Source organism: Aedes albopictus, chromosome 1 (genome assembly GCF_035046485.1).
Source record: "Aedes albopictus strain Foshan chromosome 1, AalbF5, whole genome shotgun sequence".
In the NCBI taxonomy this organism is placed as follows: domain Eukaryota; kingdom Metazoa; phylum Arthropoda; class Insecta; order Diptera; family Culicidae; genus Aedes; species Aedes albopictus.
Window position 1 is genome coordinate 39,378,384 of NC_085136.1, and position 24,613 is coordinate 39,402,996.

At 42.3% G+C, this 24,613-nt stretch overlaps 1 protein-coding gene across 1 annotated transcript; it reads right to left on the reverse strand.

Annotated features, from left to right (window-relative positions):
- Positions 1 to 12,670: 12,670 nt before the first annotated feature.
- Positions 12,671 to 20,221, reverse strand: LOC134284821 (uncharacterized). Its single transcript, XM_062844134.1, has 3 exons — positions 19,378 to 20,221; positions 13,538 to 13,777; positions 12,671 to 13,469 (listed from the first exon to the last, which is right to left on the reverse strand). The coding sequence occupies exons 1-2, from the start codon at positions 19,703 to 19,705 to the stop codon at positions 13,704 to 13,706; spliced, it is 402 nt and encodes a 133-aa protein (XP_062700118.1). The 5' UTR covers positions 19,706 to 20,221; the 3' UTR covers positions 12,671 to 13,469; positions 13,538 to 13,703.
- Between the last annotated feature and the right edge of the window lie 4,392 nt (positions 20,222 to 24,613).

The window sequence follows — 24,613 nt, forward strand, 5'->3', positions numbered from 1 at the left end:
TCGAATTGTCTCTATCTTGCATCGATTCTGAGATGTTGAACTTCATGTCTGTACCATATGACCAGTGTGTTGCCAGCAACTTAAATAATGTTGTGCTATAATATGATGCCAACGATGCCATTTGACGTTTACATAATCATGACTGAATATTCAAATTTGTACGGACTCTTTGAATCCTCTAAGAAGAGCACCCGTTGAGTTTGCAACTGGCAGTTTTTCTCAGAGGGCAAAGCACTGACACTGAGGAAGCCTGCAACTTATAGTCGAAATACGCGAATCAGTCGGAGGATGAGCACTAGAACTAGGACGAGGACGAAAATAAGAGTGGGGGCTTGGCATGGATGTCGTGGAATCACGTTTCGTTTCTGTTCTTTAACCCGTAAACACCTGGGACGATCTACTTTTAAAACATTTTACCCTGGAGTTTTTTTTTCATAGTCAAGGGGAATAGTTGTGCTTAGAAATGCATGGTACCTCCCCCCTTTGCACCCTTCCCCCTTTTGCTGGTAGTCGAAAATACGTGGTTTTCTACGTATTTTTTTTTACAAATTCTTCATGTTTTGCTAATCATCAATAGAATTGGGTGATCTAGGTCATCCAAACTACTCTGGAATTCATTTTCTTGAGATCTACAAAATCTACCATCATTTGTGTTCACTCTGTTCAAGAAATTTAGTCACGTTGATGTACATTAGACCTCGCAATGCTACGAGCAATTCGATAGTGTCGTAGTTGGACATTCCGTGAAATACAAATGGCCTCCAAAACACTTTGAAGTTTGGGTTACGATATCTCTCTCTCTCTCTCTCTTCTTGGCGTAACGTCCTCATTGGGACAAAGCCTGCTTCTCAGCTTAGTGTTCTATGAGCACTTCCACAGTTATTAACTGAGAGCTTCCTCTGCCAATGACCATTTTGCATGCGTATATCGTGTGGCAGGCACGAAGATACTCTATGCCCAAGGAAGTCAAGGAAATTTCCTTTACGAAAAGATCCTGGACCGACCGGGAATCGAACCCGTCACCCTCAGCATGGTTATGCTGAATACCCGTGCGTTTACCGCCTCGGCTATATGGGCCCTTACGATATCTACATACTGTATCATGCTCAAATTGTAAAAAAATATTCGTGGAATGTAGTCTATACTGCTGATGGAACCTCAGTGCACAACAATAATGGTTTTGGTACATTCATGGGATATTCAAGGCTTTTCAAACTAATTGTGGAAACGACCGTCTGATAGGCAGAATTTATCCCTCTACAATTGGCTTTTTCGGTCCGGAAAATTATGAGCGAGGTGATTCTATTACATCCGACGTTTCGGCCCTTGGTTTGGGCCTTCTTCAGGGAGGTCTAAAATAGGGGTGTTTTATTATCTAAATTCACATTTTGCATTGGGTTCACAAATTTTAGAAAAATCTTACTATAGGGGTACCGCTACTTGTATGTCGCCGGTTGCTTGGCGTAGCGTTGTCAGATTTGGCAGATTTAGTCTGGAAGGTGATCATCGGTTGATGTGTGGGAGTTCTTAATACTTAACAGCGTGTGTTTACCTTGTGTTGGCTATTTGTGGGTAGATGGTGAGGGTGTAGTTATCTAAACTTGGATTTACCACTGCGCCGAACACTAATGTCGTTTTCGTTTTTGATTCAGTTCCAACCTGGGTTAGAACTGGATGAGATCACAGTTTCAACCCCAACCCGACTTCGGTTTCGCTTGTACTATAGTTTGTTTGAGTCGGATGTAATAGAATCACCCCGCTCATAATTTTCCGGACCGAAAAAGCCAATTGTAGAGGGCTTTTCAAACTATTCTGGAATTAGGATCTTCAAGGTCTACAAGCTCTACTATTGTTTCTGTTCACTCGATCAGTATAATTCTTTCACTATTGTGTCTGTTGCACCTCATAATATAACGAGAGTCTCTATGTGTTTGGGTGCTATTTGGGTGTCCACTGGCATACATATGGACATTAGGTATTTTGAAGTATGGGTCGCAATATCTGCAAATCTTGAGATATTTTTATTGTAGCGAATGCTCACGGAATATAATGTACGCTACTCTTAGAGCCTCGGAGTGCAATTCTGAAAACTGGGCAGCATTCGCTTGGTGATCTAGGTCATCCAAACTATTCTGGAATTAGGACCTTTAAGCTCCACAAGCTCTACTTTTGAATCTCTTTACTTTATGGGTGTAACCTTGGGTGTAACTCATCCAAAAAATCCTTCAGGATTTCCTCCAAGACTTTCGAAAAAATTCTAAAAGAAACTTTCCAGGTATTCCTCTAAGAATTTCTGCCAATAATTCATGGAAGAATATCTCCATTAATTTTTCAAGAACATTCTCGAAAATTCTTCCAGGATTTCCTCCAAGAATTCTACCAGAAATTCCTACAAGAATCCTTCTAGGAATTTGTTCATGAATTCCTTCAAGAAATCCACCAGGAATTTCTTCAAGAATTTTTCCAGGTATTATACCAAACAATCTGCTTAGAATTTCTCAAAGAATCCCTCTAGGTATTTCTCTAAGATTTTTTTTCAGGAATTCCTAATAGTCTTCTGCCAAGAAATTCTCCAAGTAATCCTCCAGGAATTCCTCCAAGAGTTACTCCAGGAATTACTCTAAGAATTTCTCTATGATTTTTTCCAAGAAGTTTTCAAGGAATTTCTCCGGAAATTCCTCAAAGAATTTCTTCAAGAATTTTTCCAGATATTACACCAAACAATCTGCTTAGAATGCCTCAAAGAATCCCTCTAGGTATTTCTCTAAGATTTTTTTCAGGAATTCCTAATAGACTTCTGCCAATAAATTCTCCAAGTAATCCTCCAGGAATTCCTCCAAGAGTTACTCCAGGAATTACTCTAAGAATTTCTCTATGATTTTTTCCAAGAAGTTTTCAAGGAATTTCTCCGGAAATTCCTCAAAGAATTTCTCTAGAAACCTGCAGGATTCATTACTCCAAGGATTCATCCGAGATTACTTTCAGGCATTTCTCCAGAAATTCCTCCAAAAATTCGTGAAGATTTTTTTAAGGAATTCCAACAGAAATTACTTTACGAAATCCCCCAGGAACTTCCTCAGGAGTTCCTCCAAGAATTCTTGCAGGAATTCCTCAAGGTTTTTTTTTTTTCAAGAATTCCTCCTGAAATTCCTTCATGAATACCCCAGGGTCCTTCAGGAAACCTTTAGTAATTCCTCAAGAAAATGCTCCTGGGATTAATTTAAAAATTCGTCCGAGAATTCCTTCAGGGATTTCCTCAGAAATTGTTTCGAAAATTGTTAAAGAATTACGCCAAATAAAACCTCACGAAATTTCTCCAGAAACTCCTTCAGGAATAACCCCAGGAACTCCTTGATAAATTTTTCCTGGAGAAATTCCTATGAGAGATTCTTGGTGGAATTCTTGAAAGAGGTCTTTAACGGTTCCAAAAAAAATTTTGAAAACGGCTTCAGAACTCGGTTTATTTTCGTCCCAGTCTTCGAGTGGAATACTCTCATCAATGTTACTTACACTGAAAGCCCTTTACCCCCGGATTTCTCCACAATAAATATCTAGAACAAAAGATTGCACTCCAGCCAGCGTGCAGCTTATCCTGGAGGTAGTCCTCTGGAGGTAGTCCTCTGGAGGTTGTCCCAGGTCGTTCCGTTGCGGTGGGAACGCAGATGGGGGACAAAGTTCATCTCAAGATTTGTTTGAACTGTTGAATTGCACGCACAATATCCGTTTGTCCTCGTATGAACCTGGTCGGCTTTATATTGCTGCGTGTGTGTTGGTATGCAAATATTGAACTTTCTTCTGCGATGAAGGGGTTGTTGATTTGCTTGGAATCAATGCCTGTGCTGGAGTGTGGACGAGAAGTAGGTAATGCGAATGCAAATGCAATCCGGATTGGGTGAGTGTTTTATTGCAATCTTGCAGATTTCTTTTTCTTTTCCCGCTCTCTCGGAGGAGGGTAAGAAATATGGGTGAATCACAATGCCGTCGTAACTCTCGTAACTGACCTGGGACAATGGGGTGAGGGTTGAGTTGTTTACGTGGATGGATTGTTGGTTCGGTTTTGACGGGACTGTACGCTTTCTGGTTGGTGGTGGTATCGGTATGCCACCAACGACGCGACGACTGATCATAATAATGATTTTAAATTGTCCCACAAATTACCAGCTCAGCTATTTGTCGGTAATTACTGTAAATTAATTGACTGTTCCTGCCTAGCCATAGAACCACAGAAACATGTTCCTAATCACGCTATTAGTGGAATGTGCTAAGGGTGTCACCATGTGTTCACCAGTCAGTGTGGTGATGAAACGGAACGACAGTTACAATTAAACATTAAATTTAATATGTTGGCAAACAACATGACGATGAGCCGGTTGAAATGCACCGTTTCCGAGCGCCCCATAATGATAAATATCAATTATCCGAATTCCTGCATCTGCTGCTCTCGGAGAGGTTCTTCAACGATCCACAATCTCTTCCGTTTCTGCCCAGCTCTGATTTATGCTAATTGCTGCCATCCATTGAAACGATCTAATATCAAACACACGCACCCAACCCAGGATCAAATGGGGTACGTACGCAGTCTAGTGTCTTTGTCACCTTCAGGCACGTGATTCAATTAATGCCCTCCCTCGACTAGACAATTCACATCCTGTAGCTTGTAGTTCAACCGAAACGAGAGATGTTGATTTTTCGTTTCTATTTCGCGATCCCGCGGGATATCCTCCCGAGTGTCAAAGGCGCCCGCGCACGTTTGCAAAAATTGACCAACGGTCAGTATGCAAATAATGGCGACGAGCCGCCAGTCACAGTGTAAACATCATTAAATTTTCCTATGAAGGAAGTGACCAATTTCCTGGACTCATTTGGAATTTATCGCATTTTTATTGACAGAGAACAGGATGAATTTAAGTCCGTATGCAGGGGTAAACGAACTAAACTGAGCAGGGTGTACGGACTTAAAAAAAAAACAAAGCTTTCACACAACCATGTCTGTAAAGACTGAACGAAACCACTTTTTGTCAACGTTTTCCAATAAGTCGTGTCGAATGACCAGATCTCAGCTAGTTCTCAAGGTCTTGATGATTTCACCAGTAATGAACCTCAATGACTTTTGCATTCCGTGTGGAGAATCCTCCCAGTATTCTGTGGAAAATCCTCCCAGGATTCTGTGGAGAACACTCCCAGGATTCTGTGAAGTTTGCTCTCAAGTTTCTGTGGAGAATCCTCCCAGGATTCTGTGGAGAATCCTCCGAGGATTCTGTGGATAATCCTCCGAGGGTTCTGTGGAGAATCCTTCGAGGATTCTGTGGAGAATCCTCTTAGGATTCTATGGAGAATCTTCCGAGGATTCTGTGGAAAATCCTCCCAGGATTCTGTGGAGAATCCTCCGAGGATTCTGTGGAGAATCCTCCGAGGATTCTGTGGAGAATCCTCCGAGGATTCTGTGGAGAATCCTCCGAGGATTCTGTGGAGAATCCTCCGAGGATTCTGTGGAGAATCCTCCGAGGATTCTGTAGAGAATCCTCCGAGGATTCAGTGGAGAATCCTCCGAGGATTCTGTGGAGAATCCTCCGAGGATTCTGTGGAGAATCCTCCGAGGATTCTGTGAAGAAACCTCCGAGGATTCAGTGGAGAATCCTCCGGGGATTCTGTGGAGAATCCTCCGAGGATTCTGTGGAGAATCCTCCGAGGATTCTGTGGAGAATCCTCCCAGGATTCTGTGGAGAATCCTCCGAGGATTCTGTGGAGAGTCCTCCAAGGATACTGTGGAGAATCCTCCGAGGATTCTGTGGAAGATCCCCCGAGGATTCTGTGAAGAACCTTATCAGGATTCTGTGAAGAATCCTTCCAGGATCCTGTGAAGATCCCTTTCAGAATTTTGCAGAGAATCCTCCCAGGATTCTGTGGAGAATCCTCCCAGGATTCTGTGGAGAATCCTCCCAGGATTCTGTGGAGAATCCTCCCAGGATTCTGTGGAGAATCCTCCCAGGATTCTGTGGAGAATCCTCCCAGGAATCTGTGGAGAATCCTTCCAGGATTCTGTGGAGAATCCTTCCAGGATTCTGTGGAGAATCCTTCCAGGATTCTGTGGAGAATCCTTCCAGGATTCTGTGGAGAATCCTTCCAGGATTCTGAGGAGAATCCTTCCAGGATTCTGTGGAGAATCCTTCCAGGATTCTGTGGAGAATCCTCCCAGGATTCTGTGGAGAATCCTCCCAGGATTCTGTGGAAAATCCTCCCAGGATTCTGTGGAGAATCCTCCCAGGATTCTGTGGAGAATCCTACCAGGATTCTTAGGAAAATCCTCCCAGCATTCTGTGGAGAATCCTTCCAGGATTCCGAGGAGAATCCTTCCAGGATTCCGAGGAGAATCCTTCCAGGATTCCGAGGAGAATCCTTCCAGGATTCCGAGGAGAATCCTTCCAGGATTCCGAGGAGAATCCTTCCAGGATTCCGAGGAGAATCCTTCCAGGATTCCGAGGAGAATCCTTCCAGGATTCCGAGGAGAATCCTTCCAGGATTCCGAGGAGAATCCTTCCAGGATTCCGAGAAGAATCCTTCCAGGATTCCGAGGAGAATCCTTCCAGGATTCCGAGGAGAATCCTTCCAGGATTCCGAGGAGAATCCTTCCAGGATTCCGAGGAGAATCCTTCCAGGATTCCGAGGAGAATCCTTCCAGGATTCCGAGGAGAATCCTTCCAGGATTCCGAGGAGAATCCTTCCAGGATTCCGAGGAGAATCCTTCCAGGATTCCGAGGAGAATCCTTCCAGGATTCCGAGGAGAATCCTTCCAGGATTCCGAGGAGAATCCTTCCAGGATTCCGAGGAGAATCCTTCCAGGATTCCGAGGAGAATCCTTCCAGGATTCCGAGGAGAATCCTTCCAGGATTCCGAGGAGAATCCTTCCAGGATTCCGAGGAGAATCCTTCCAGGATTCCGAGGAGAATCCTTCCAGGATTCCGAGGAGAATCCTTCCAGGATTCCGAGGAGAATCCTTCCAGGATTCCGAGGAGAATCCTTCCAGGATTCCGAGGAGAATCCTTCCAGGATTCCGAGGAGAATCCTTCCAGGATTCCGAGGAGAATCCTTCCAGGATTCCGAGGAGAATCCTTCCAGGATTCCGAGGAGAATCCTTCCAGGATTCCGAGGAGAATCCTCCCAGGATTCTGTGGAGAATCCTCCCAGGATTCTGTGGAGATTCCTCCCAGGATTCCGAGGAGAATCCTCCCAGGATTCTGTGGAGAATCCTCCCAGGATTCTGTGGAGATTCCTCCCAGGATTCTGTGGAGAATCCTCCCAGGATTTTGTGGCGAATTCTCCCAGGATTCTGTGGAGAATCCTCCCAGAATTCTGTGGAGAATCCTCCCAGAATTCTGTGGAGAATCCTCCCAGGATTCTGTGGAGAATCCTCCCAGGATTCTGTGGAGAATCCTCCCAGGATTCTGTGGAGAATCCTCCCAGGATTCTGTGGAGAATCCTCCCAGGATTCTGTGGAGAATCCTCCCAGGATTCTGTGGAGAATCCTCCCAGGATTCTGAGGAGAATCCTCCCAGGATTCTGTGGAGAATCCTTCCAGGATTCTGTGGAGAATCCTTCCAGGACTTTGTGGAGAATCCTTCCAGGATGCTGTGGGAAATCCTTCCATGATTCTGTGGAGAATCCTTCCAGGATTCTGTGGAGAATCCTTCCAGGATTCTGTGGAGAATCCTTCCAGGATTCTGTGGAGAATCCTCCCAGGATTCTGTGGAGAATCTTTCCAGGATTCTGTGGAGAATCCTTCCAGGATTCTGTGGAGAATCCTTCCAGGATTCTGTGGAGAATCCTTCCAGGATTCTGTGGAGAATCCTTCCAGGATTCTGTGGAGAATCCTTCCAGGATTCTGTGGAGAATCCTTCCAGGATTCTGTGGAGAATCCTTCCAGGATTCTGTGGAGAATCCTTCCAGGATTCTGTGGAGAATCCTTCCAGGATTCTGTGGAGAATCCTTCCAGGATTCTGTGGAGAATCCTTCCAGGATTCTGTGGAGAATCCTTCCAGGATTCTGTGGAGAATCCTTCCAGGATTCTGTGGAGAATCCTTCCAGGATTCTGTGGAGAATCCTTCCAGGATTCTGTGGAGAATCCTTCCAGGATTCTGTGGAGAATCCTTCCAGGATTCTGTGGAGAATCCTTCCAGGATTCTGTGGAGAATCCTTCCAGGATTCTGTGGAGAATCCTTCCAGGATTCTGTGGAGAATCCTTCCAGGATTCTGTGGAGAATCCTTCCAGGATTCTGTGGAGAATCCTTCCAGGATTCTGTGGAGAATCCTTCCAGGATTCTGTGGAGAATCCTTCCAGGATTCTGTGGAGAATCCTTCCAGGATTCTGTGGAGAATCCTTCCAGGATTCTGTGGAGAATCCTTCCAGGATTCTGTGGAGAATCCTTCCAGGATTCTGTGGAGAATCCTTCCAGGATTCTGTGGAGAATCCTTCCAGGATTCTGTGGAGAATCCTTCCAGGATTCTGTGGAGAATCCTTCCAGGATTCTGTGGAGAATCCTTCCAGGATTCTGTGGAGAATCCTTCCAGGATTCTGTGGAGAATCCTTCCAGGATTCTGTGGAGAATCCTTCCAGGATTCTGTGGAGAATCCTTCCAGGATTCTGTGGAGAATCCTTCCAGGATTCTGTGGAGAATCCTTCCAGGATTCTGTGGAGAATCCTTCCAGGATTCTGTGGAGAATCCTTCCAGGTTCCGAGGAGAATCCTTCCAGGATTCTGTGGAGAATCCTTCCAGGATTCCGAGGAGAATCCTTCCAGGATTCTGTGGAGAATCCTTCCAGGATTCTGTGGAGAATCCTTCCAGGATTCCGAGGAGAATCCTTCCAGGATTCCAAGGAGAATCCTTCCAGGATTCCGAGGAGAATCCTTCCAGGATTCCGAGGAGAATCCTTCCAGGATTCCGAGGAGAATCCTTCCAGGATTCCGAGGAGAATCCTTCCAGGATTCCGAGGAGAATCCTTCCAGGATTCCGAGGAGAATCCTTCCAGGATTCTGTGGAGAATCCTTCCAGGATTCCGAGGAGAATCCTTCCAGGATTCCGAGGAGAATCCTTCCAGGATTCCGAGGAGAATCCTTCCAGGATTCCGAGGAGAATCCTTCCAGGATTCCGAGGAGAATCCTTCCAGGATTCCGAGGAGAATCCTTCCAGGATTCCGAGGAGAATCCTTCCAGGATTCCGAGGAGAATCCTTCCAGGATTCCGAGGAGAATCCTTCCAGGATTCCGAGGAGAATCCTTCCAGGATTCCGAGGAGAATCCTTCCAGGATTCCGAGGAGAATCCTTCCAGGATTCCGAGGAGAATCCTTCCAGGATTCCGAGGAGAATCCTTCCAGGATTCTGTGGAGAATCCTTCCAGGATTCTGTGGAGAATCCTTCCAGGATTCTGTGGAGAATCCTTCCAGGATTCTGTGGAGAATCCTTCCAGGATTCTGTGGAGAATCCTTCCAGGATTCCGAGGAGAATCCTTCCAGGATTCCGAGGAGAATCCTTCCAGGATTCCGAGGAGAATCCTTCCAGGATTCCGAGGAGAATCCTTCCAGGATTCCGAGGAGAATCCTTCCAGGATTCCGAGGAGAATCCTTCCAGGATTCCGAGGAGAATCCTTCCAGGATTCCGAGGAGAATCCTTCCAGGATTCCGAGGAGAATCCTTCCAGGATTCCGAGGAGAATCCTTCCAGGATTCCGAGGAGAATCCTTCCAGGATTCCGAGGAGAATCCTTCCAGGATTCCGAGGAGAATCCTTCCAGGATTCCGAGGAGAATCCTTCCAGGATTCCGAGGAGAATCCTTCCAGGATTCCGAGGAGAATCCTTCCAGGATTCCGAGGAGAATCCTTCCAGGATTCCGAGGAGAATCCTTCCAGGATTCCGAGGAGAATCCTTCCAGGATTCCGAGGAGAATCCTTCCAGGATTCCGAGGAGAGTCCTTCCAGGATTCCGAGGAGAATCCTTCCAGGATTCCGAGGAGAATCCTTCCAGGATTCCGAGGAGAATCCTTCCAGGATTCCGAGGAGAATCCTTCCAGGATTCCGAGGAGAATCCTTCCAGGATTCCGAGGAGAATCCTTCCAGGATTCCGAGGAGAATCCTTCCAGGATTCCGAGGAGAATCCTTCCAGGATTCCGAGGAGAATCCTTCCAGGATTCCGAGGAGAATCCTTCCAGGATTCCGAGGAGAATCCTTCCAGGATTCCGAGGAGAATCCTTCCAGGATTCCGAGGAGAATCCTTCCAGGATTCCGAGGAGAATCCTTCCAGGATTCCGAGGAGAATCCTTCCAGGATTCCGAGGAGAATCCTTCCAGGATTCTGTGGAGAATTCTTGCAGGATTCTTGCAGGAGGTGTTGTGAATTCTGTAGAGAATCCTTTAAGGATTCTGCAGAGGATCATCTAAGGGTTCTGCACAGAATCCTCTAAGGATTCTGCAGAGATTCCTCTAAGGATTCAGCAGGAAGGGCTATTAGGTCTGCGGGAAGCCATCAACGAAAGATCGTCAGATAAAGTCCTGGAACCCGATTGATCATTACAGCGATGGATGGTATGAAAAATGTATTTCGGGTGAGCTATCCAGCTTATTCTAGGTACCGTGTACAATCCAAAGGAGTTGCGATATGGAGGTGCATTGCATGCCAACTTTCCCTGGACTGACATGCATTAGCCAGGCGCTGAAGTGTGGCATTACGTCAGAGACCTCGTGAGACAACTATCATCTGCGTCGCAATCGTTTAAAGTTAGCGGTAGATACTTCATGTCTTCACGCATGACTTACGCATCCACAGGCATCCACCCCCTACAAAAGCCCATGTAAGTTCATGTAATAAAATCTATTACATTATTGTCACCGGCATCCTGAAAATAGCCGATTGAATGCAATTACATGCCCACCTTTTCTCGTCCCGCGGCGCTGCGGCGCCCCTGCGATGCGGTTGCAGTGCCAGGACAGCAAGGCACTAACTTTACAACGTGTAATTTCGGGTGGACGCAATTTGGGCCATATGTTAGCGTCAGCATCTCAATTATGGTTTTCCGAAATCGAATAGAAAGTAGCACTGCCTAGTTCTAGTCCTGGTGGTGCGTCTAACATCGAGGGTGGTCAAAACTTTTTGGTTTACATATATTTGCGGTCATCTCCCCCGTGTAAACTGTGACAGGCTTTCGGGCTGCTTAGAAATTCATCTATGATTGCTAACAGACAGAGAACATGCTGGCTCGATAGGGGGTCACCAATTAGGATAATTTTTGGGCGCTGTTCTCCGTTGTTCTCTAATAGAGTTGTTGTTTGTTGACATGAAGATGGCTTTGCCGCAAACTAAACTGCGATAAGGGGATTGCTTCACGGTTGGGTGAACTATCACCAAATCGTTTGCTGTGTAGTTGCTGGTGTTTTGAGTTTCCATATAAAATAGATTATTTAATTGAGTCGTATGATATGTGAGGACGATGCATAGTTGAGAAGGAAGGAAATTTTTACTAGACTAGACTAGACTAGACTAGACTAGACTAGACTAGACTAGACTAGACTAGACTAGACTAGACTAGACTAGACTAGACTAGACTAGACTAGACTAGACTAGACTAGACTAGACTAGACTAGACTAGACTAGACTAGACTAGACTAGACTAGACTAGACTAGACTAGACTAGACTAGACTAGACTAGACTAGACTAGACTAGACTAGACTAGACTAGACTAGACTAGACTAGACTAGACTAGACTAGACTAGACTAGACTAGACTAGACTAGACTAGACTAGACTAGACTAGACTAGACTAGACTAGACTAGACTAGACTAGACTAGACTAGACTAGACTAGACTAGACTAGACTAGACTAGACTAGACTAGACTAGACTAGACTAGACTAGACTAGACTAGACTAGACTAGACTAGACTAGACTAGACTAGACTAGACTAGACTAGACTAGACTAGACTAGACTAGACTAGACTAGACTAGACTAGACTAGACTAGACTAGACTAGACTAGACTAGACTAGACTAGACTAGACTAGACTAGACTAGACTAGACTAGACTAGACTAGACTAGACTAGACTAGACTAGACTAGACTAGACTAGACTAGACTAGACTAGACTAGACTAGACTAGACTAGACTAGACTAGACTAGACTAGACTAGACTAGACTAGACTAGACTAGACTAGACTAGACTAGACTAGACTAGACTAGACTAGACTAGACTAGACTAGACTAGACTAGACTAGACTAGACTAGACTAGACTAGACTAGACTAGACTAGACTAGACTAGACTAGACTAGACTAGACTAGACTAGACTAGACTAGACTAGACTAGACTAGACTAGACTAGACTAGACTAGACTAGACTAGACTAGACTAGACTAGACTAGACTAGACTAGACTAGACTAGACTAGACTAGACTAGACTAGACTAGACTAGACTAGACTAGACTAGACTAGACTAGACTAGACTAGACTAGACTAGACTAGACTAGACTAGACTAGACTAGACTAGACTAGACTAGACTAGACTAGACTAGACTAGACTAGACTAGACTAGACTAGACTAGACTAGACTAGACTAGACTAGACTATCGACTATTTTGAATCTGACCGGTTTGATACATACAACTAAGTTCTTTCTTTCCAAAAATTAAAGCAAGGATTTGAAATATAATTTTCAATTTATTTTCCAAACTTATGTTATCTTCAGTTTAAGATTTACAAAACTAAAACAAACTTTCTAAATTACATAAGAAATGATATTAAAAAAAAATCTCGACTGAACCTTTCGGTGCAAATGAAACCTTACGTTGCTATGGCTGAGATCATCTTCCTTGGCATCGAACGGAAGTGGCTGATTATGTGGTTTTTGGAATTTGGTGCAATCCCCAATTCCAAACAGTTCGTGAACTGGGTCCAAAATAATAAAAAATAGTGGCCTTAACGTTGAGTTATTTTTTCTCTGATAATTGAGGGATTAAAACTTAAAGTAGCTGTAGCATTATAGTTGTGAAAAAAAGAAACATTTAAAAAAATCAAAACTGTTATTCGATTACCCTAATCAGTACTTGACCCTAATATCGACAATACGCAATTTCCTTATTAACTGTAGCTTACTGATAGGATTTATAAAAAAAAAGAAAAAAAAGTATAATATGAAAGAAATATTTTTTTGAAACGTTCAAAAATGCAGTACTTAATCAATATGTTTTTTTTTAAATTGTTTTATGCATCTCCTTTCTTTTTTTTTATGCTAACAAACAAAAAAGAATAATCCAATAGCTCCTTTATCTGCTTATCGTTTCTATTAAAATTTAAATGCCATCTTCATATAGTTCGAATTGCTTTCATCACAGAAAACCGATCACTGCTTCGTTACATTGAAGGAACAGGGGGCTCTAGATCTCTGACGTGTGTTGAACCATTTCGCTGCGATTTCCCAGGATGGATGCTTGGCAACTCTGTCGATGGAAATAAAAAGACGTGTTATCAAACTGTTAATCAATGAAGTTACAAAAATGTCACTTACCCTTCGCAAACAGTCGTCAGAAAAGCGCCACCCCATTGATCGGTTGTTTAGCTTTGATGATTGTTTTTTTTTGCGCATTTTTTACGATTTTCTATAACTGGTTTTGTGCCCTTGTACGGAACATTTTGTTTCTGGTAGTCAACTGCAGTCGATGCTTTCGCCGAGGTCAATACAGCAGTTGGAACAGATAGTAGATCCGGTTGCAGAAGACACACGAGGTCTGAGCTGGACTGAGGACACCTGAAATTGGGAAAGAAGAAAAAAAAATGTTACTTTAAGTATAAAATTGAGAGCGGAATAAGCTGAATGAATTTGGATCTACTCAATTCTGTTTTAATATGGCGTTGCATTTAAATGACATGTATAAAGGTAACTATTTTAATTACTATCGCACACTCAAATGGCCTTGCTGAAAATCTGTGTGGGTACTACTTTGGTTCTATATTTAGCAATGATATTAACACAAACAGTTGGTATGTTGTTTATGTGCGTTTGTTTACGTTTGAAAAGTGAGAAATGAGGAGTTTGAAGCAGTGTGGAACGTGAAATAGTGAGGAATGAGCAACAAGGAGGTAAGAGTGAATTTTAGGAATTAGCAGTACATAGTTACTGAGTGTTGCAGAGTGAGAAGTGAGCAGCTCGAAGTGAGGAGAGAGTAGTGAGGATGGAAAAATGAGTATTCCTCTCTACTGCAGTGAGCACTAAGCAGTGAAATTTGTGGAGTGAAAAGTAAGCGGTGTAAAGTGAGAACTAAGAAGTGAGCAGTGAGGCGCAAGGATGTTTTCGATCACCTGGCAATCGTTTGTGTATAACTCAGTTCAGTAGCCGAATATTAGAATGTGATAATGAATTCGACAAAATTGTAGAATAGAGTTTATCCTACAATTTTTGCCAAGGGCGCCATATTTTAACTCTAATTTTGTCGGCGTGGAAGTGTTAGTACCACCTACTGAAACTAAACGATCAGATTCATCGATCCTTTAATACGAGCTGGTTATACTAGCGCTCTTACGCCGAATATATGAAAATTAGAATATGGCGTCCTTGATTATAATTGTAGAAAAACACTAATTTACAGGTTTACCGAACATTACATTTCATTAAAGCGCTTCTGAACTGAGTCATAGGCAAATGAGTCAATCTGACGGTTGCCTAGTGATTGAAAACCTCCTTGGTGAGGCATGAGGAGCGTGAAGAAGTGAGAAGTGAGTTGTGGAAGTGAGCAGCAAAGAGTAAGAAGTGAAGATTGAAAAGATTGTGAAGTGAATTGTTTGGAATGAGCAGTGAAGTAGTGGGGAGTAAAAAATGAAGAATAAAGAGTGAGTTTTCAGAAGTATCAGTAGGACGGCTCCAGAGGCACGTTCTCCTCCATTTGGAAAATGTGTGTCATAATCAGTGAGGGGTGATCATTGAAAAGTGAACATTGAGAAGTACGAATCTGTGAGGAGTGAGAAGTTAACAGTGAAAAGTCGGAAGTGAGAAGCAAGCAATGAGTTATGGTACGAGAGGAAAACCAGAAGTGTGAAGTAGTGAGAAGTGAGCAGTAAGCAGTTAAGAGCAGGATTGAGAAAAAAAAACCCTCGTTCATTTTACTGATCTGAAAGATCTAGGCATTCACTTCCACCTCCACCGTGAGAGTGAACGCAGAAGTATTCAACTAAATTACGGAGGTAACGACTACATCATCATCAACACACGCTCTCCGATTGTGGATGCTTCATTTCAAGACCGGCGGCATAAATGTGACTAGTCCAGAAGAAAACCTACTGAATTTTCTCTTCTGAGTGTAAATGTTATTGAACCTTGCCTTCAACACAATAATGTGAGATATTTTGCTACCTTTTCACTTCATTTCATACGAGAGAGACGCTTCAACATCAAAGGCAAAGGCAGTGAAACGACAAAAACTCACGATCGTCGAGTGTTTCGGATTTGTTGCAACTGTGGTTTAGAGTAGTTAGGAGTTACCAGTGAGGAAGATGCACTGAGGAGTGAGTAATAAGGAATGATCTGTGAAAAATGTGAAGGAAGAAATGCTGCGTGAGAAGTGAGCAGTACTGAATGAGCAGTGAAGAGTGTGAAGCAGTGATACATGCTTACTTCTCATTCCATTTTCTCTTCTCAATTTTCGCTACTCAGAGTTAGGAATGTGTGAATGTGAAGTAAGTTTAAGTGAATATTGAAACCGGAAGAGTAAGGAGTGTGAATTAGTGAGGAATGAGCAGTGCCCTCCATTGACTGGTCCCATCTTTTTGCACAGTACGCAAGAAGTGAAAACTAGCCATAAGATTGGACAATTAGGAGTGGCCAGTGAAGAAAGTTCAGTGAAGAGAAAAAAATTGAGGAGTGAGAAGTGAGTACAGAGTGAGGAGTGACCAGTTAAGAAGAAGATGCGAGAGCGAGCAGTAAGAAATAAGCAGTGAGATGTGAGAAGTGGCCCGTGAAATGTGAGAAGCGAAGAGTAAGGAGAGACAAGTTGATGAACAGTAAGCAGGAGTGAGCATTGGAATGGGAAGAGTGAGGAGTGTGAATCACTGAGGAGGATGGATTTCAAAGTGAGAAATGATCTGTCAGAAGTGAATAGTTAGCAGTGAGGAATGATAATTGAAACAATGAACAGCGAGGATTGTGAAGTATTGAGGAGTGAAAAGTGAGTATTGAGAAGCTGGGATTCAGATGTGTTTCTATTTAACATGGATTCCAAAACTGCGTCAGATATCGACTTTCGGCATCTGCTTCTCGAGCCTGTTTGAGAAATATTCATATTACACGGATTTTCATTGGATTTAAAAAAAAGTTGGAGCTGCTATCTTGAATTTCCAAATGGCGTCAAACATTGATTTTCAACATCAACTCATCGAGCTCGTCCATATTAATTGTATGTATTTTCAAAAACATTTTAGAAATTTCATGAACCTTATTTTTTACCCCTCTCTCCTTTATATCCAAAATATTCTCCAGAAATCCAGTAATTCATAAATTCTTCCTGGAATTCCCGAGAATGTCTGTGTGAATTCTAAAGATTCTCTTGGAATCCTGATAGCATCCGCGAATATCAACATGGGATAGCTTATGCTGAGAAAGTCCCTGAAATCGCTGGATTTATCGGCATTACAGGCTCACCAAAGTTTTTTTTTAATTTAATTAGACTGGATGTTTATGAGATTTTTTTCGTACTTAAATGGAAAATGTCAATTCTTATTCTATCTCGGTGAAATCATCGTGTTTTTAAATACCACTTTTTCGTAGAAAAGGAAACAGTGTTAGAACTTAAATCGCGTTTTCCTCATTTTGTTGGTTTGAAACATGGGACAACTATGCTGCGCACGATATTGCATGAACCGCCCTACAATTCGTTCTTCGATACCAAAAGACAAAATCAAAAACTCTCGTTAGTCGAATGCTACGTGTTTTTGCAACCGTGACTAAGAGCGAGTAGCTAGGATTGACCAGTGAAGGGTGAGGATTGATTAGTGAAGATAAAGAACCGAGGAGTGATAAGTAAGCAAAGAGTGAGGAGTGAACAGTTAAGAGTTAGGAGTGATAAGTGAGTAGTGAGGAATGATTGTGGAGTGTGAAGTGAGACGAGAGGGGTGAGCAATAAGAAATGAGCAGTGAGGAGTGTGAAGCAGTGAGAAGTGAAGAGTAGAGCAGTGAATCATTTATTTTGTCTGCTACGCTGCGCACGACAGTCGCTCTACAATTCGTTCTTTGATACCATTCGACAAAATCATAAAGTCTCCTTAGTCGAGGGCTCCAATTTTTTTTTGCGACCGTGGTTAGGAGCGGGTAGTTAGGAATGACCAGTGAAGGGTGAGTTCTGATTAGTGAAGATAAAGAACCGAGGAGTGATAAGTAAGTACAGAGAGTGAGGGGTGCACAGTTAAGAGTTAGAAGTGATAAGTGAGTAGTGAGGAATGATTGTGAAGTGAGTAGTGAGGCGAGAGGAGTGAGCAATAAGAAAAGAGCAGTGAGGAGTGTGAAGCAGTGAGAAGTGAAGAGTAGAACAGTGAATCATTTGTTTTGTGTGCTCTTATCATTTGCTTGCAGTTACGAATTAAACATCTGAATTTGAATTAATTTCTGTTTTTTCGATGTTTTGGCATTCGGCGTTTTGTCACCCCTCCATTAGTGCATTGGGATGTGGTTAAGTTGATGAATGAATGCTCTCGCAAGTGCAACAGTAAGTGAATGGTGAATAAATTACAGAATGAGTAGTGTGAAGTGATTGAGTATGTGAGTGATTGAGTGAATGAGTATCACTTTTTAACCTACACACTCATCAACGCATTCATTTACCAGTTCAATAATCCCTAAATTCGCTTTTTTATTTCATCACCCAATTTATTCAATAACTCATCAATTCATCTACTCACTTCCTCGCCAACTGGAAGCAATTCATTCATTCAGCCACTCACCAACTCGTTAACTCGTCAACTCAGTTACTCATCACATAATTCAGTTCTAAACTCTCTTACGGATCGTCCCTAAACTACGTATAGATTCTCAAGGCTACCTAAGTCTGGTCAAAGTCTCTGGTCCATACAAATTTCGTAAATTTTGTATGGAAAAAAATCACAAGCGGGGAAGGGAGGGATTCTGATACACATGGTCAGCATGAGTCTACGTAGTTTATGGATGGTGTCTTACGCAATGATTCTCACACACCAATTCATGTAGTCTCGAACTTGCTCGCTTTTCAACCAACTAACTCATCAACTCACTTATTTCCGAAATCTTTTACTCACGCACTAACTATCGAATTCATTTACACGGTATCAGGTTATTAGGCTAAATTTGTCTAAGACCAAAGATCGTTAGGCCGAATGAGTCAGTAGACCGAATCTCACAAATGGCGTTGACGCGACCTTCTCCAATTCAAATCAAATTCTGCTCATGTATGAGCTTTTATTTGAAAATGTTTTTCATGTTATTTGCTTTGCAATATTCTTCGCCTAACTTTTGAAAAGGACTTACTAATAACCTTCTTCAAAAAATTATAACTCAAAAACGGTTTGTTGGATTGATATTATGTCTCCGAAGATGTTTGAGGACATTTGAAGGACCTTTATAAAAAAATACACTGAGAGTAATATTCATCGTGGATCTATGTTATTTTTTTATTTATTTATCAGCCTCAAAATTTCGAATACATCTAACTATTTCCTCTCGAAGACCACACGGGGGAATTGGAATATTCAGAAAAAATGACCACGTGGTTTATGGACAGCCCCTGGCTCAGCTTCTAGAACAAACATAAAAATGCTAAAAAATCTGAGCTGTCTGCCTAACACAACGTGTTTTAATGCTTCACACCTATTGCAATTGCAAACCTATATTTTTCAAAGCAAATTTCTAACCATTCCAATATCAAATAAACCCATGAACTTCCTCTTGTTGGTTGCATTTCGCCTTAACGTGAAACAATTCGTCATTGAAATCATCGTCATCATCAAACATTTGAAAGCAGTTTTTTCGTTCAAATCTGAAATGTTTGCATCGAAAATGTATTCACTGTATTCAACATGAGGAACGGGATACAGTGAATACATGTTCATGACCATTGTTTTGATTTACAGCGAAAAAACTGCTTTTTAATTTCCGAAAAATGATGACGAATGCTTGAGCCATAAGAGGCTGTTTCTACCATAATAATACAAACTCCATTACAACGAATTAAATTCACGAAATCTTCAAGCACTTTAAACAAATGACCCACATTTGTCCCACCCACTTCCATGACACAATCAATACGCTACATTTCATCACCCCCGAGATCACACCACCCAATCTCAGCACCATCATCGCCGCGCAATTAATTCAGCTCAACCAACACTCACCTTCCATCGTGTACCGGTAGAGCACCTGGTGCAGGACTCGCATCAACTGCCGATTGCTACTGTGCTCCACGGTAGCACTGGATTGCTGCTGCTCCCCACCGTTTTCACCACTTTCACCACCGCCACCACCATGCAGGGCACAGTTGTTGTTATTCTCATCAACATCCGTGCCTCCACCACCGGAGCCGGCATGCTGCTGGCCTACCGCAACAGCGTGCTGCGTCTGTTGCGGCTGCTGCTGCCACTGATAACTCTGGTGATGCTGGTGGTATCCACCGCTGAACATCATCTTCGGATCCTCGTCCTCACAGTAGAATGCGATGGCCATTTTTCTTCTGGTGCTTAGTCAATTCACTTCGATTAGTCAAATCCTTTCACTCGAAAAACTTATTTTAACCTTTTCTTCACGAATATCAACAGTTTGTAGCAATCCATTTGAGTTCACTCGGTCGCCAAAAAAAGCTTCCAAATTTCACACTGTAACTGTTCGTCCGCCAGAAGGAAGCAGCAACTGTGCGAAACCTGTTCCGCGTCGCACTGCCCAACCAAAAAGCAAGTGTGCAATAATGAGGCGGATGGGCACGTCCGAGCCAGAAAGTCCAACACCCAAAACACAAGCGAAAGAAGGAAAAATCGCTTCACAGACAGTATTATGCTGCAGCGGCAACAGCAGCAAGAGGACAAACTTAAGCGCACGACGACGACAAGAAACACACTCAAAATGCAAACACGTGCACGTGCACAGGAAAGAACGAACAAAACGACAGTCAGAGAAGACTAGTACCTAGCTGCTGCGAGGGAACGCATCCGCTCAGGTTCACTGCCAATCGAGAACTGAAGTGCCCCGGCAGGATTCGTGCTTCGGCTTGCCGCCTCACACCATTCAGCGAGTCCGATCGGCTGCAACATGCTTCCCGAAGGGGACACGAAGCGCTCGGCTAAAACCGAGCACGCATACAACCATACGTCATGCAGCTGTGTGGGTTGCAACGTTGCGCAGCAACGCACATCGATACGCAACAAAATCCGAGCTGTTGCGTGACAACCCGACTCGTGTTGCGTTTCATCCCCACCACAAAATGGGAAAGTGTCGCGCAACGCGGGGAAATGTATGATTCATCATCGCATCGTCGCACCACGCTTCTTTGTAGAATCATTCTTAGGCCGCATCCAGGAAGACGACTGCATGCAACGTGACAAATTCCCTTCCCGGTTCCCGGTTGTAGGAAATAGAAGCCAAAATGGGCGTTGTCTATCGCATCGCAGTAACGCAACGCCGGTGTGAAAGATGGAAAATGTGGTTTGAGGCACCGCACCGGGAAGAAAAGGAGGAGTGTCTTAGAGGGGATTTGGGCTGGAGGTGAGCGAAGTTAGGAAATCGGGCGAGTGGGTTGCGGGAGACGCTGTTCTGTGGTGGATGCGAGGATTTGGTTGTTTTACGGAGGAACAAGTGAGGTCGAGAGGAATCGTTAGACACAAGATGCCATTTTGACTCAGATTGATGAATCATATCAGTATCGTGCTGAAATATAGAAAGCTTGGATTTCGAGGCTATTGGATGAATCATCCAATAGATTGAAATATGTTTTTTTCGGCGCAATGGATTAGAGTTTATTATCGGCGTAAGTGACATTTGATTCAATAATTTTAAACTGCAATTGCTGTTAAATATCATCAGTAATTACGTCAAGTGTAAAAACATGAAGAAAATAAAACAGAAACCGATTTGGATTTTTAGTATGTACAACTTGCATCGAATGCCAACCAGAGTTGCGTGATGTCACAATCAATGCTTAAAAGAAACTGCCGATTTTTTCCACTACAACTGCACTGATTGTGATGGTGTGTGGGGATCACTGGTAGGCCATCTTCCAAATTCGTTCAAAAATCTAAATGAATACTTACCAGGATGATATTTGGACATGTAGAATAAAATAATTAGTACAGTAGGGACCCGATTTTGTCAATCTTTTTTGAAGTAAAAAAATAAATGAGTAATTGGATGATAGTTCGACTGTACTATTATAGCTGTTTTGATTATCGGCAACGCAGTCTTTTTAATTTGTAAAACGAGTTTTATTATTTAACCCGACGTGCGTCGAAACGTCGGGTTAAATAATAAAACTCGATTTACAAATTAAAAAGACTGCGTTGCCGATAATCAAAACAAAAATAAATGAGTTTTTCATACAGCATTTTAATTTTATGATCAATATTAATGCAGTTGATGTCTTTAGACGTCATTTAAAAATTACGCAATGAACTAAGCTTTAGTAACTTTTGAAAACGGCCACACTTTTTTTTTTGAAAACTAACACATTTATGTCATTTTAGCACCCACCCGTAGCCAATGTTTCAAACCAATATTGTTTTAATTTGTAAATAAAATCCCCTTTTCTCTTTTCTTGGCCTAACGTTTCAACTGGGACACAGCCTGCTCCTCAGCTCAGTGCTTTATGAGAACTTTCATAATTTTTAACTGCGATCCTCCAGGGCCTATGTCTTTCTTGCTTATGTATATTGTGTGGTAGTCATGAAGATATTTTATACACAAGGTAGTTAAGGACGAGGTATTTGGAGTACATAGCTCAAAATTTCGAGAGCACCGTTTTTTAGAACCGTTGAACGGATTTGGATGAAAATGCATCACGCTAATTGTTCAGTGGTTGTCAACAGCGTGATGCATTTTAATCCAAATCCGTTCAACGATTCTAAAAAACGGTGCTCTAGAAATTTTGAGCAATGTACTTCAAACACCTTGTCCTTAAGGAAATTCCAATTATGAAACGGTTCTGAGCTAACCAGGAATCAAACTCGCCACCCTCAGCATGGTTTTGCTGATTGCAAGTGCGCCTACCATATCGGCTATATGGGCTTGAAGACTTTTCTTAATTTCCTCTGGAACAGAACAAACAATAAACGCTGCCTGTTGTTGTAATTAAAAGTCAACCAATTTACTTCTTCTTTCCGGCATCTCTGGGATTCCTCCAGGTTTACTTGTTAGGATTGCTCGGATTGTTTATTATGAGATTTGTGTTGTAGTTTGCTTGGATTGGTTAAAAAATTGTTGTCGAAATTCTTCCAGGGATTTTGCCATTAGAAACCCTTAAGAAATTCGAGGTGGGATTCCCCCAGAAATTCTAGCTGTGATTGCTTTAAGATTTTTTGCTTTGTTTCTTGTAAGTATTTTAGTTGGAGTTTCTCCAAGAATTCCACCGAAAGTTTTTAAAGGAATTCTTTCGGGGATTTTATAACGATTCATTCAGATGCGCCAGTTTAAGATTCTTTCAGGCATTCCTCCTATGGTTTCTCCAAAAGCTTCTCTTGAGATTCGTTCAGGATGGTATTCCTACAGGACTTTCTCCAAAAAATTCTACATGAACTCCTACAGCGATGTATTCAGGGGTTTCTCCAAGGATTTCTCCGATAATCCTTTCTACAATTGCTACGTGGATTTCTACAAGGATTTTCCTAGAGATTCTTTCAAGACATCCTGCTGGGATTTCGCCATACAGCTTTTTCTAAAAATTAATATAAGAACCATTTCAGGTAATTCCCTAAGAATTGTTCATTCATGCATTCTTATTATGATACCCCCAGGAATTCCTTCAGGAGCTCCTGCATGGATTCCTCCAGAAATTATTGCTGGTATTCCTGTAGGACTTTATCCAGCCATTTCCACAGGAACTTCTCTAGTGATGTATTCAAAGAATTCTGTAGATATTCCTGTATGAATTACTCCGTGCATCAGTCCATGAATTAATCTACAGAAGGCACAAGTTTCCTAAATGGAGGAGAACGTGCTCCTGCAGCCAAGCTACTGATGACATAATAAAAATAGTAAATCTAGCGATTTTCCTAGGAATTTATCATCAATTCCTCTTAGATTTCCTTCAGGGATCCTTCTAGGAATTTCTTAAGATGTTCCTCTATTCATGCCTTCAGTTATTACTCATATAGGAATTCCATTAGAGATTTCCCTATGATTCCTTTGCTGAATTTTCCAATTGGGCATTCTCTACGGATTTTCCAGGGGTCCCTCTTGAGATTTTTCCAGGGTTTCGTCTTGGTTTTCCTATATGAACATCTCTTGGTATTGCTGAAATTCCTTTACAAAATCTTGTTGGAAATTTTCCTGGAATTCATGCTAGAATTTATCAACCCATTCCTGCTGTGATTTCTCCTTAAAGTGCTCTAGATATTTTCCCAGCAATTTTTCAAGAAATTCCTAAATGGATTTCTCAAGGAGATTTCTTCAAAGATTGCAATAGGGATCTTTCAAAGATTTTTCAGGAAATGCTACAGAAATTTTTCCAGAGATGCCTCTAGGGATTTCTACGGATATTGCAGCAAGGATTCTTTCAGAAACTACTTAAGGGAATCATCCGGAGCTCCTGTAAAGGTTTTTGCAGAATCTTCTCATGGATTTCTTCGGTAATGCCTTCCGTCATTCCTCGGGCAATTTCTCCAGAAATTCTTCCAAACATTTCTTCATAGATTTTGTCAGAGTTTTTTTTTTTAGAGATTAGGCTTTGGAAATTAAAGTGGCCAATGCAGGCAATATGAGTGTCTATACTTGTCAATCAGGCTACGCTAAGGGGCTGTCCATAAACCACGTGGTCATTAGGGAGGGGGGGGTTTCGGCCAATGACCATTTTGTATGGATAAATAAAAAAAATTGTATGGACAAATGACCACGCGGGGGGGGGGGGGGGGGGGGGGGGGGTTGAAAAGTTCCAAAAAATGACCACGTGGTTTATGGACAGCCCCTAAACAGTTCCGATTCATCTAGGTCAACTCACAGAGAACAGACGTCCAAGCTCATGAGGTGTGTTTGTGTAAAACATTGCAACGGTAGTTTTGAATGTGGCCATAATGCGGCGCTGTTACATTTCAAATCACGGTACAAATTTGCCGTTGTTTAACTCTCTGTTACTGTTTTTTTGTGAAATTTTGTTCAAAAATGGTTTCTGCAAAAACGAAAAACATTTTCCACTACAAAAAAAAATCAGAAGATACCTTGATCCATACTCTACATGTGCACGAAAACCGATTTTGAAAATATTGCTTCGTTATTTAATAAAAAATCAAAAACCAAAAAGTGAGGAAATGCTTCCAGTTTCGCCTTAAAAGGAAGTAACAACAAAACCGACAATAAATTTGAAAAGTAATGGAAAGCATTTCAAAATTAGACCTATTTAGTAATAAAAATCATGAAATTAATGAAATCGTTGCA

Coding starts and splice junctions, on each gene's coding strand:
- LOC134284821 (XM_062844134.1), bottom strand. CDS start 19,705: ATGGCCATCGCATTCTACTGTGAGGACGAGGATCCGAAGATGATGTTC. Junction 13,778..19,377: donor CTACCGGTACACGATGGAAG/GTGAGTGTTGGT, acceptor TCCCAATTTCAG/GTGTCCTCAGTCCAGCTCAG.